The sequence below is a fragment of the Aquarana catesbeiana genome, linkage group LG01 (assembly GCF_042186555.1).
Source record: "Aquarana catesbeiana isolate 2022-GZ linkage group LG01, ASM4218655v1, whole genome shotgun sequence".
NCBI lineage: Eukaryota > Metazoa > Chordata > Amphibia > Anura > Ranidae > Aquarana > Aquarana catesbeiana.
The window spans coordinates 909677116-909689916 of record NC_133324.1 but is presented as its reverse complement, the minus strand read 5'-3'; the positions used below and the strand labels follow the sequence as shown (position 1 = coordinate 909689916).

Sequence of the window (12801 nt, the reverse complement as noted above, 5' to 3'; positions counted from 1 at the left end):
CATTTCTCGAAAGGGGTCTATTTATAAAACAAATTTTACATAGACATTCAACCAGCGAATCTGCATGTACATTTGTTCTGTGCAAGTTGGCCAAAAACAAACCTTTCTTTTAGGCTTTTTTCTCTGAACAAATGTATTTGTTTTTTTTATTATGGTCAATAGTAAAATACCACATTAGGGCCACTAGATGGAACTGAGATGCCCACCCCTAAACTCTGCCCACATTCACGCCTGTTCACAACTATAGTTCTTATTACATGATGGGAATTGTAGTTCCTGAAAGCAGTACCGCACAATGAGCAGAAGTGATGGAACCGTTTGCTTGATACCTCCTCCAGATGCCTGGCCATAGCTGTTTTTTTTTTCTCATTGAAAGCTATGATGTCAGTCTTTTTAAAAAGTAGTTTATTGTTACTAATTTTGTACAGAATCAATCCATGATCTTTATCATCGAAAACTTAATTTATTTCAGTAATTCAATTCAAAAAGTGAAACGCATATATTTTATATAAATGTGTTACACACAGTGATATATTTCAAGCATTTCTTTCTTTTAACTTTGATTATGGCTTTAAATCTAGCATAAAACCCAAATTCAGTATCTCAGAAAATTAGAATATTGCATAACATCAATAAAAGTATCTTTAATACAGAAATGTTGACTTACAGAAAAGTATGTTCATGTATAGTATAGTATGCACTCAATACTTGGTCAGGGCTCCTTTTGCATGAATTACTGCATCAGTGCTGCGTGGAATGAAGGCGATCAGCCTGTGGCACTGCTGAGATGTTATGGAAGTCCAGGTTGCTTTGATAGTGGCCTTTAGCTCATCTGAATTGTTGGCTCTGGTGTCTTTCATCTTCCTCTTGACAATACCCTACAGATTCTCTATGGGGTTTAGGTCAGCCGAGTTTGCTGGCCAATCAAGCAAAGTGATACCATGCTCATTAAACCAGGTGGGCAGGTGCTAAATCCTGCAGGAAAATGAAATCAGCATCTCCAAAGAGCTGGTCAGCAGAGGGAAGCATGAAGTGCACTAGAATTTCCTGGTAGAGGGCTGAGCTGACTTTGGACTTGATAAAACGCAGTGGACCAACACCAGCAGATGATATGGCTCCCCAAATCATCACTGACTGTGGAAATGTTTGCATTTCATTTGGAAATCAAGGTCCTAGAGTCTGGAGGAAGAGTGGAGAGGAACAGAATCCAAGTTGCATGAGGTCCAATGTGAAGTTTTCACAGTCAGTGATGATTTGGGGAGCCATGTCATCTGCTGGTGTTAGTCCACTGTGTTTTTATCAAGTCCAAAGTCAGCTCAGCCCTCTACCAGGAAATTCTAGAGCACTTCATGCTTCCCTCTGCTGACCAGCTTTATGGAGATGCTGATTTCATTTTCCAACAGGACTTGACACCCACTCACACTGCCAAAAGTACCAATACCTGGTTTAATGATCATGGTATCACATGGTATCACTGTGCTTGATTGGCCAGCAATCTCGCCTTAACCAAACCCCATAGAGAATCTGTGGGTTATTGTCAAGAGGAAGATGAGAAACACCAGACCCAACAATGCAGACAAGCTAAAGGCCGCTATCAAAGCAACCTGGGCTTCCATAACACCTCAGCAGTGCCACAGGCTGATCCACCTCCATGCCACGGCACATTGATGCAGTAATTCATGCAAAAGCAGCCCTGACCAAGTATTGAGTGCATACTACAGGGACATACTTTTCGTTAAGCCAACTATTATAAATTCTTTGTTTTGTACTGGTCCTATGTAATCTAATTTTCGAAGCTGCAGAATTTGGGGTTTTCACTAGCTGTAAGCCATAATCCTCAAAATTAAAAGAAAGAAATGCTTGAAATATATATATATATATAATGTGTTTTTTTTTTGTCCTTCCTTTACTTGTTGTTCTCCACTTATGGCATGTTCTGAACCTTAAACTTGTTATGTTATAATAAATAATGAAACATGAAATGCAGTTCTCTCATACACTGAGAAATTTTAATATAAAAAATAATCACGTTTTGTAAGTTATGGTGCAAAATAACTGGTATCCCAGTTCCTGTATCCCGGTGGGCATGATGAAATGCATCAGGATGTGTGGTTTAGTGGAGACATGTAGGCTAAGGCTGCTCCTTATTTATTCACCTTGCCTGATCGGGAGTAGCTGCGATCCTTTTCTCTTTGCAGTTACTTGTCCTCTGGATTAGTATCAAGACAAACCTGCACCCCATGTTCTGGGACACGGGGATATGCTTTCACCTCTACCTATAGCGGCGCCAGAAGTTGATATATCGGGTTGCAACTGGTACCCCAGGGTTCAGCTTTAATCACCATACAACTATTCTACATCAGTATACGGTTGAATATATAAGCAGAGAGACCTACGCTGTGAAATGTCCTACGCTGTTCCACTAGATAGTTGCAGTCATACTTCTAAATACCATCATCACTTTATTCTTTTCAGGAAAAATGCGTGCAGTATTGGCCATCAGAAGGGACCATGTCTTTTGGCGATATTACCATGGAGCTGAAGAAGGAAGAGGAGTGTGAGAGCTACACAGTGCGAGACCTTCTGGTCACCAACACTAGGGTGAGGACTTCTGAGATCAAATCTTGTCACGAAATATGCAACTATTCAGATCTTTTTATAGACCAGGAGTATGCAACCTCAGCATTCCAGCTGTTGTGGAACTGCAATATTCTGACAGCCACAGGCATGACTCCCAGAGAGGGATGATGGGATTTGTAGTTTCACCACAGCTGGAGTGTCAAGGTTGCCTAGACCTGGCATGGACCTTCTAACTTTAAATAGAGATACTGCATCAGGTAGCTGGTTGTCCTGGATTACAGGAACAAATGAATTGGAAAGGCTTTTGAGGATCCCATTCCTGTTCTGTACTGAATAAGCTGGCCATAGTTGATTTTTTATTTATTTTTTTTGTTTTCAGTCAGCAGGCTGAGTGAAGGAAAGTTAAGGAACAGATTCTTTCATCCACCCAAACGAGGTGGATGGAGGAATCCCCCCTTCCCGTTGGGGCGTTGTATTCTAGAAGTGTCAGAATACACCGATCAGCAGCTGCAGCCACTCACTTCTCTCGTACAGGAATGGCCATTCGTTGATTAAAATTCTGCTGTTTCTTACTCAACCAGATGAATTTTGATCCATTTATGGCCACCTTTAGCCTATAGTACTGCTACACAAATGAATGAGTAAGTTTTAGCAGCCATTTAGAATTAATCTTTGTCTCTTGATGTAATACCTACTGCGGAACTAAGAAAAAGTAAAAAAAATGCAAACAGGCTTTTTATTGCAGTAGAGGCATTCAGTGTCTCTTCTGCAATTAAAACTTACCACCTTGTTCACAATCCACTCTAGAATGTATACAGAGCTACACATGTGCAGCTCCATTTACATTCCGGCACGCTGCGGGATAACCACACTCCTGTGCATGCGCGGTAGGATTGATTGGCTGGTAGTCATCCTGCATCGGCCAGTCAAGACAGTCGAAGACAGACGGACTCACGGAAGAAGCCAGAGAGAAGACGCTGGAGAGGGACCTCGCGGGTGGTGGACCATAGGTGAGTGTTTGTACCTTTTTAGTAGGGCTTTAACTGTTTGACTTGTGAATGCACAAGCATAAAAAAGTTTATATTTGATTACAAATTAAAGTATCAGGGAGAAGAAAGAACATTGCATGCTTTAGAACAGTGGTCTCCAAACTACAGCCCAAGGGCCAGATGTGGCCCTTTCATTGCTTTTATACGGCCCTTGGGGCAATATTCCGCCCACTGATACGAATCACTATTCTGCCATCTGACAACAATAGGGCACCGGTTCGCCCACCGACGCCAATAATGGGACACTATTCCTCCCTATGATACCAGCAATGGGACACTATCTCCCATCCCCACCCCCCAATACCAAATGTAGCAATGTTTACTCCCACTGATGCCAGAAAAATTTCCCCTTGCTGGCCACAATTCCGCCCTCCTAAAGTCGGAAGGGCAACAAACCGGCCCTTTGTTTAGAAAGTTTGGAGACCCCTGCTTTAGAACATCATTAGAAATGTTTCAATTGCTTCTTTTTCCATTCAACCTGAAAAACAAAATTGAAGAGAAGTCCACAGTTTGGTCATTGGTTTTAGCATAGAAGTGAATAAAAATCATTGCATGTGCAGTTGTTGAAGAGGAGTAGAGTTGTCATCTGTGACGCAGTAACAGCTATATACTATTGGCTGTTTGGTTTATTAAAGTGAGACATTTTGTTTTTGCAGGAAAACAAAGCCCGCCAAATTAGACAGTTCCACTTTCACGGGTGGCCGGAGGTCGGAATACCCACTGATGGGAAAGGGATGATTAATATCATCGCAGCTGTGCTAAAACAGCAACAACAGTCTGGGAACCACCCCATCACCGTACACTGCAGGTGAATACTTGATTTACTTCTAGGAAGTACTCCATTACTGTACACACCAGGTGAGAATGTAGTACTACTTCTAGGTGCTACTCCATTACTGTACACACCGTGGGGGAATGTAGTACTACTTCTAGGAGGTACTCCATTACTGTAAACAACGGGGGGGAATGTAGTACTACTTCTAAGAGGTACTCTATTACTGTAAACAACGGGGGGAATGTAGTACTACTTCTTGGAGGTACTGCATTACTGTAAACACCGGGGGGAATGTAGTACTACTTCTAGAAGGTACTGCATTACTGTGCACACCAGGTGAGAATGTAGTACTAGTTCTAGGAGGTACTCTATTACCATACACTGCAGGGGAGTGCTAGTACTACTACTGGAGGGCAGTCCATTACTGTACACACCAGGTGAGAATGTAGTAATACTTCTAGGGGGTACTTCATTACTGTGCACACTAGAGATATATGGGAGAGCGGTTTGTGACTTTTATATGGTACATCCAGGCAGGGAGGCATCATGGCATGATTGTGTCTGGCAGGTAATTGTGAGTTGTGACCATATATATTGCATAGTAACATAATACATACAATAATGTAAAATAGGTAGAATTGATTCCATACATAATAATATGGTAGCATAATAGCACAGCAACATATTGGTTCAGAATGATATCATCATATAAAACACCAAACTCATAATTGCGTGTCTTCACAATAAAAACATTTATTTGAATTGGTAAGATCCTGTAGAACTTAATGTTGGTAACAATCTTGAGATGTAAATAAAGGGGCTTCTAATAGCTTGACGCGTTTCGTGGCTAACCTCCACTCTTCAGGAGCAGATGCAGGACAGGTGTCTATAATATTGTTAAAAATCAAATATTCAATTGGGTATGTCTATAAGAGGAGGAGGGAAAGGAAGATGCAAGAGTGGATCCCCCTCTCATACTTACAGACCAACTATGAGTCTGGGCACAGGCGTGGAAAGCTGAAGGGCCAGCTGGGGAGGGTCATCATCCCCGGGAGCTGAGGCTGTGACTCCCATGACACTGATGGAAAACCAACAGAAAAAGGCAGGCCCCGGAGACGAACCCCCCATGGATGATCAAGGGTTATGTGAACCACATCAAATTAGCCCATCTAAGGAAAAAGCGTAAATTTGTCTGTAATATAATAAAACCTGAAAATACAGCAAAACCTTGGTTTGAGAGTAAGTTGGTTTGACAACATTTTGCAAGACAAGCAAATTTTTTTAATAAACTTTGACTTCATATACAAGCGATGTCTTGATATACAAGTAGCGTGATATTACATCTGAGTATAAAAGAGAAGAGAGGCACCTCTAAGTGTAGCAATATGGTTACATTTAATGAAGGTACAACATTTAGAACACTCACATGGTTGATGATTAAAAGAGGCACATCTAAGTGTGCAGGCATCTGGGGTAAAGCTGACCACATAAACCATACATATCATTACTGTACACACCAGGTGAGAATATAGTACTACTTCTAGGCGGTACTCTATTACCATACACTGCAGGGGAGTGCGCTAATACTACTACTGGGAGGTACTCCATTACTGTACACACTAGGTGAAACTGTAGTACTTCCTCTAGAGGTACTCCATTACTGTACACCCCAGGTAAGTACTGGTACTACTAGGCGGTACTCCATTACCAAAAATGTTTTTTCTTTTAACACTTAAGATAATGCTGTACATTCTTGTATGAAATGATAATCAAATAGTAAAGTGCAGAGGTTAATCGTGTTGTTTTCTTTGGCAGTGCTGGCGCGGGGAGGACGGGGACGTTCTGTGCTCTCAGTACTGTGCTGGAGAGAGTAAAAGCAGAAGGGATACTAGACGTCTTTCAAACAGTGAAAAGCTTGAGATTACAGAGGCCACACATGGTGCAGACACTGGTGAGTGATTTCTTGTCAAATATGCCTATGTTTATTCAGAGGCTGTGTAAAGTGAATAGACAGATCTGTGATGGTAACTTTTGCAGTTATTAAAAGATTTATTTTTTGACTCGCAGAATTTCTGGTTATAAGAGACATTGACACTGTGCCCATTCAGGTAGTCATTGGCTCCTTCTGCTGTGAATCGCAGCCAGTGAGCCAATGAGGAGAGAGCAGGAGTGGGGCCGAGCTGTGTGTGAATGAACAATTGTTCATTGACAGGATTGCAGCTTGGGAGCCCCCATAGCAAGGGGGGAGGAGCCAGGACTGCTAGCATGGGACCCAAAAAGAGATGGATCCGGAGCAAAACCACTGCACAGAGCAGGTAAGTATTACGTATTTAAAAAAAAAAAAGAAATAATAATCAACCTTTAGAATCAATTTAAAAAGAGTTTAGGACATAAAACCTAAAAAAAACAAAAAAGTAAAAATGTTCTAGCTGCATGAGGATTCACATTAACTTTATTGCTCTTTATGGATAGATCTGGGGGTTATTAGACCCCAAATCTCTCCTCTGACCTCCAGTACAGTCATTGGACACAAATCAGTCTGATCGGTTGCTTTCCTGGCCTCTAACGGCCAAGTAAACAGTCATAGCCAGAAGTGATGAATTCATTGTCGCTTCCGGGTTCACAGAGAGGGAGGAACAACATCTGTTCCTCTCTGTGTAGGGCAGCCAGTCTCAGCACTCCGGGCTCTATGATCAGGCGGGAAAGCCCAGGAGAAGGGGGGGCAGTCATCATCCCGATATAACCTCTTCAACTCAAGAACCTCCATTGGATGGGACTTGGTTAAAAAAAAAAAAAAAAAAAAGATTGATTCCCCTCATTTTTAAAACACAGTGATGGTTTATGTTCTGGAATGCTTCTGGCTTCAGGACTCTCATATCTTTGATATTAATGTCTGCCCTCTGTTATAAATGAGCCCCATAGTGTTTTGTACCAAGACCAATAAAGTTTATTTTTGATACCATCATTTTAGAGAACCTTTTGTTCAAAATTTGTTCATAGCACAAACTCAGACTGGCACTGGAAAATGACCATATCTGCATTACAGTAACAAATGCAGAAGGTTCAATTTGACTAATATAAATATATTACATTTTATTATTTCTAATTTTAATAATTGTAAAAGGGCATATAGCTAATTCTCTCCTCTTTTTCTCCCACCCCCGCAGGAGCAGTATGAATTCTGCTACAGAGTGGTTCAGGAATATATTGATGCATTCTCGGACTACGCCAACTTCAAATAAAACCAAGGGCAGGACACGACCGTGGCCTTTAATATTTTGTAATATTCTATTTGTTAATATATCTAGACCAGTGTATATATCTTAACTGTTTTAGAGGACTGGTACAATGTGCTTTATATTAGCTGGAAATTTTATATGTAGCAAAGTGATTAGTGCGAACAGACATTTTTTTTTTTAATTTGAATACAATAGCTGGATGTTTTGGATTTTTTTTTACAAATTTTTTTTAATATCATCATCCCCTCATCCATTCGCTTAGACCCGTGGTCCATCCCTAACATGAAGAGAAAAGCCTTTGTGGAATGTTCTATATAGACTCATGGGAAGCACAGCCGTTTAAGGTTTATTGCCATTTTGAGCGCTATGACTGAATTTATTCTGTAAATAAATATATAAATAGGAAAAAAAAAAAAATATATCATAGATTTTTTTTTTGTATCAAAAGTATATATAAACATATTAGCCTTGACATGATTGCTACACAGCGGTGTAGGCCTTGTTTGCAGCAGATGGGGCCTTGGGCTGATGGACGCATCTGCAGTGTGGAAGGAGGTAAAGAAGCCATTTTGGAAATGGCTTTTTGGGGTTTTATTTTTTGCCTATATTATAACATTTTTTGCTGTGTGACACATAATACTGAATAGACATTCCAAGCTATTAAAACTCTTCAGCTATTCCAAGCTGTTAAAACGAAATCATTGACTGAACTACTCTTGGAGCAGCTTTGAATTTATCTACACAATTCCTCAGCAAGTGTTCCTGTTGTCTGCACATTTAATATGTGGGCTGACAGGATGTTCCTGAGAACATGACCTGTTTGTATTTTGGATATCACTAATTTTAGTCAATTTTATCTAGACTTTAGAGATCTATTTATTGCCCAGTGAAGTGGTGGTTAACTTTGCAAGGCCATATTTTATAATTAGCGCTGGTAGCCATAAAATACCTGCCTACGCAGAATTTACAGGCCACCTACGAATGCGTGTTTGACCAGATCACTAAGTGGCTTTCTTTGCAGAATTTCAGGTCGCAATTTGATTCCTCAACAGGCTACAAAATGGCTATCCACAACATTTCAAAATGCATTGGTGTGACGACAGCAACCTGTCTAAGATGAGGCCTACTTGGCCGTGATCCAGAAGCTGGTCTAAGTCGCAATGTTAATGCAAACACTGATATTTTAGGCTGCTTTCTAAAGTACACTGGTTCGGCTTAAAAAAAAAAAAAAAAAAGTCCACCAAATAAGTGATCTTTGTTCTGATAAGCAATCGATCAACTCTTACAGTGGCTTTCACGGATTGTATAGGCCTCTATGGACATGGTGTTGACAACATAATGGCTACCCCATGGCTGGAAGATTTTACAAAATGTATAGGTCATATTCTAATGAGCATTTGCCAAGCCAGAAAAGAGCTGCCCTCGCAGAATTCATAGTTCCCATTGCAGTGAATGTTGGTCTTTCAAACAAAATTATTGCTTAATTCCTTGGTGATTTCATAGTTTGTAGACCTCATTTTAGTTAGGACATCAGAAACCTCTTTCTCTACTGTGTAGACAACACATTTTAGTGGGAACCACATCTAATATTGTAGTGTCGGGAATTCTGTTGGCTAAGCCTGGAAGCTGCAATCATGTACCTGGATTGAGGAGTTGCCAAGAAAGAACGGCATTTGCATGTTGAGTGTAAGTGGAACTACAGGTGAAATTTTTATTTCGCGTTTTTAATGAGGTGGTGAAGGGTTAGAGGCTCTGATAAGCTTTTTATTGCTGTGTACCTGTTGAGATGTTTTCTCAATTCTTATATGAACAAAACGTGACAGGAAATCTCTCCAACAAGGATAAAACGGCATATTGAAAAATAAACCAAAAACTTTATTTTTTTCAGGAAAAAGGTCAAAACCTCCCGATTTTTATTTGCCGTTTTTATTTTATACTTTTATATATATTCTTACTTTCTGTACCAGTGACAGCATTGTCGCCTGCACAGGATATGAGAGAAAAAAAAAAAAAAAAAAAAGGAGGGGTGCAGAAGATAGAACTCTTCCACTCTTCAAATTTTTTTAAAGTTTTACCTGAAGTTATTTTTTTTTTTTTAGATGTGGTGACCAATTCCATTTTAAATTGGTCTGTTTTAGTTCTTAAAGTGTTTGTCTGGGCTGAATCCACAATAAACATATTTAATATACCTCTGTACATTTCTCCACATTTTATCCCTTTAAAAATGCTACAAGCACAGAAAGCAAACTTTTGCTTTACCAGAAATCCAGTGAGCTCCTAACCTGCTGTACTAAGCTGACTTTGAAATCCCAAGAAGTGTTGTCAGCCATCCTGGGTTCTCCTCTGCTGAACTAAAGAACACCCCACCCCTCTCGTCCTTAAAGAGGAGCTCCAGGCTCTCCCAAAAAATTAAGTCAGCAGCTACAAATACTGTAGCTGCTGACTTTTAATATAAGGACACTTGCCTGTCCAGAGATTCAGCGATGTCCTCACCCGAGCCGATTCTACAGTCAGCTTTGTGTGTAGGAGCCGGCATCCTAAGCAAGGGAAACCGGCAGATCGCTAAAATTGATTGGAAGTGGGGGCAGGTACCCCCTCCCCCCAAAAAAGTGTCAAATGTGGCAGTGGAGGGGTGGAGGATGCAAACCAGGGGAACTTCCTCTTTTGGGTTAAATTCCACTTTAAGCAGTAGGTGTTCTGTAGTCAAGCAGGGTAGAACTTGGCCTGGGCTGAAATTAGGAGCTCACTGGATTTCTGATAAATCAGCATATTTTTTTTTGTAGTTTCAGTTGACAAGAGATGGAGAAATCTGCATGTATTGCAAGCATGTACTGACTTTTTTTTTCTGTATGCTGCCCAGACATACACGGTAGATATAGAAAACATCACATTGAAAATGCAGACACATCGAGCCTTGCTGGTCCAGTGTCCTAATCTCTTGCGTCACTTTCCTTCCAGCTTTCCCAATGCCATCTTTCATGCTCTCACCAGTTTGCTGCTCTTTCTGCCAACTCTATGTAGAACCTTCAACCAAAGGCCTTCCTCCATACTAACTCCTATTGCCGATCATTAGACACCTGGACTGTATGAATGGTTTACATCAACTGGGTTTGCTCGCCTGTATTCCAGTGCCACCTTGTCTCAGCTATACAATAGATGGGATTTGGTGGCACAGAAATCTTTTTAATGGCGTTTTCTTACCTCTCAACCAAAGGAGTGATTGGAGTTAGATTGATGCACAGTAGGGCTTGCTACAATTCAGAGAAACAGACCTTAAAATAGTTAGAAACCTACAACTTCTCTAGCAAGTTATTCTGTGCCTTTGTTCTATTTCTCCAAGCCTGTATTACAAGGCTGGGTTCCCTCTGTGCAATGAGGGTTCTCACCTTGCCTCGTGGCCCATAGTTGTCTAGTAAAGGCCCTGGGGAGGTAACACAAGGAAGCCTTTTCTATCCCTGTGCTGTTTCGGCAATATTTGTACTTGCAGTACCAGCCATGATGGAAGAGGTCCTTATCAATGGTGATGGGGAACATTCTTATGTCTCTCCCCTCTTTTTATGCAACATGAGGGGAAGCGAGTGAGAAGACGCCTATGTCAGCATTGCCTAAGTATTCTCTGCTGTGAACCTGTACACTTTTTTGTGGCACCTTATTGTATGTTTAGTTTTAATTTCTTAAATTGTCTTATACTGAAAGTATCATTGATGACAATAAAAAGAAAACCCGGTGACATTGTACATAATTTTGGTGGGCTGTCCTGATTTCTTTACAAATGTTCCCTTCTTTTGAAGGCCAATTTAAGCTTGAAGTGGTTGTAAACCTCTGAAATGAAAAGTGAAACAAAGCATATCTCTCTATTGTGTGTACTTGCCTCAGTCCAAAGCACCTAGTGTGGTTCCTCTCTGTTTCATCTTCCCTCTGATATTGGCATGAGTCACTTCTGACAGTCTAAAGCTCTGTACACACGGGCCAAATGCCGGGCAACATCGGCCAGGTCAATAAAAAAAACAGCTGACATTCGGCCCGTGTGTATGGCAGCCAGTCTGACAGAAGCTGGCCAAGCATGCTGGAAATCCAGCAGCTGACCGGCTCCCAATCCACACTCTCAGCCAATGGCTGAGAGCGCTGATGAGAGTTTTCTGGTGGGGGGTGGGGGGCATTCCCCCTGTCAGAACACAACAGCTCAGCAGGAGATATCGCTGTACTAACGTCGGATCGTTAGTACAGCGGCTCTGACCGGAGCTACAGGTTTTGTTTTTTTCCTATAACCCACTGGGTACCAGGCTTTACTCTAGACAAGTGGTCTCCAAGCTTTCTAAACAAAGGCCTTTACTGTCCTTCAGACTTTAGGGGGCATAACTGTGCCCAATGGGAGTAAACGATGCCTGATCTTTTGTATTAGGGGGCGAAATAGTTTGTGTCGTTTGGAGGAATAGTGCCCCGTTTTTGTTGTCAGTGGCAGGAATTATGCCCCATCATTGATGTCAGTGGCAGGAATAATGCCTCAAGGGCCAGACACAGGCAAGCAAAGGGCCTCAGTTTGGAGACCACTGCTCTAGACCAAGCAATCCTGGGAGATGTCCCTGCCCCCCCCCCCCCCCCAGCACACAAAAACTGTGTAGGGAGGGGGGTGTCCATTCCCTCCAATCAGGTCTCGGGTTACACACACTATCCTGTGCAATGTGTAGCATCAGATCCTCCTACCTTCTGCAGCTGAGAAAAAGCCTTTGATCGGTGTATTTTAGAAGGCTGTAGAGGAGAGATTGCTCCAGAAAAACAGGTATAACTTATGTAGGAGGATGTGTTTCATCTTTGTGTAGCAAAGAGAAAAAAAGCTAAAACTGCTAGGATCACGCTTAGTATGAAGAAAAACTGGTAAGAATTAGTGTGATCCAAGTAACGCATAAAAACATCAGAAAAAGAGCTAGGGTAAAGAAAAACCCAAAAGGATGTTACTAATTGGACCAGGCAGCATAAACTATCAAGGCTTTATTGAAAATTTTAATTGTCATGCAAAATTATAAAAGCTCTTTGTTCCTATCTTTTTGTGTGACAATTCTTTAACTTGTCAATAAATCCTTGATATATTATGCTGCCTGGTCCAATTAGTAACGTCCTTTTGGGGTTCCTCTTTACCTTAGCTCTTTTTCATCTCTGT

The 12801-nt window shown here is 41.2% G+C and overlaps 1 protein-coding gene across 2 annotated transcripts in view; it reads left to right on the top strand.

The window, feature by feature from the left end:
* The window catches only part of PTPRA (protein tyrosine phosphatase receptor type A), a 261197-nt gene extending 249812 nt beyond the window's left edge, over positions 1 to 11385 (top strand). For both annotated transcript variants that reach the window (XM_073610999.1, XM_073610998.1), the window contains exons 21-24: positions 2476 to 2601; positions 4286 to 4437; positions 6220 to 6355; positions 7572 to 11385. In XM_073610999.1, the coding sequence (XP_073467100.1) occupies positions 2476 to 2601; positions 4286 to 4437; positions 6220 to 6355; positions 7572 to 7646 (489 nt within the window). In that variant the 3' untranslated portion in view covers positions 7647 to 11385. The remainder of the gene's footprint in view (positions 1 to 2475; positions 2602 to 4285; positions 4438 to 6219; positions 6356 to 7571) is intronic.
* Positions 11386 to 12801: the final 1416 nt, after the last annotated feature.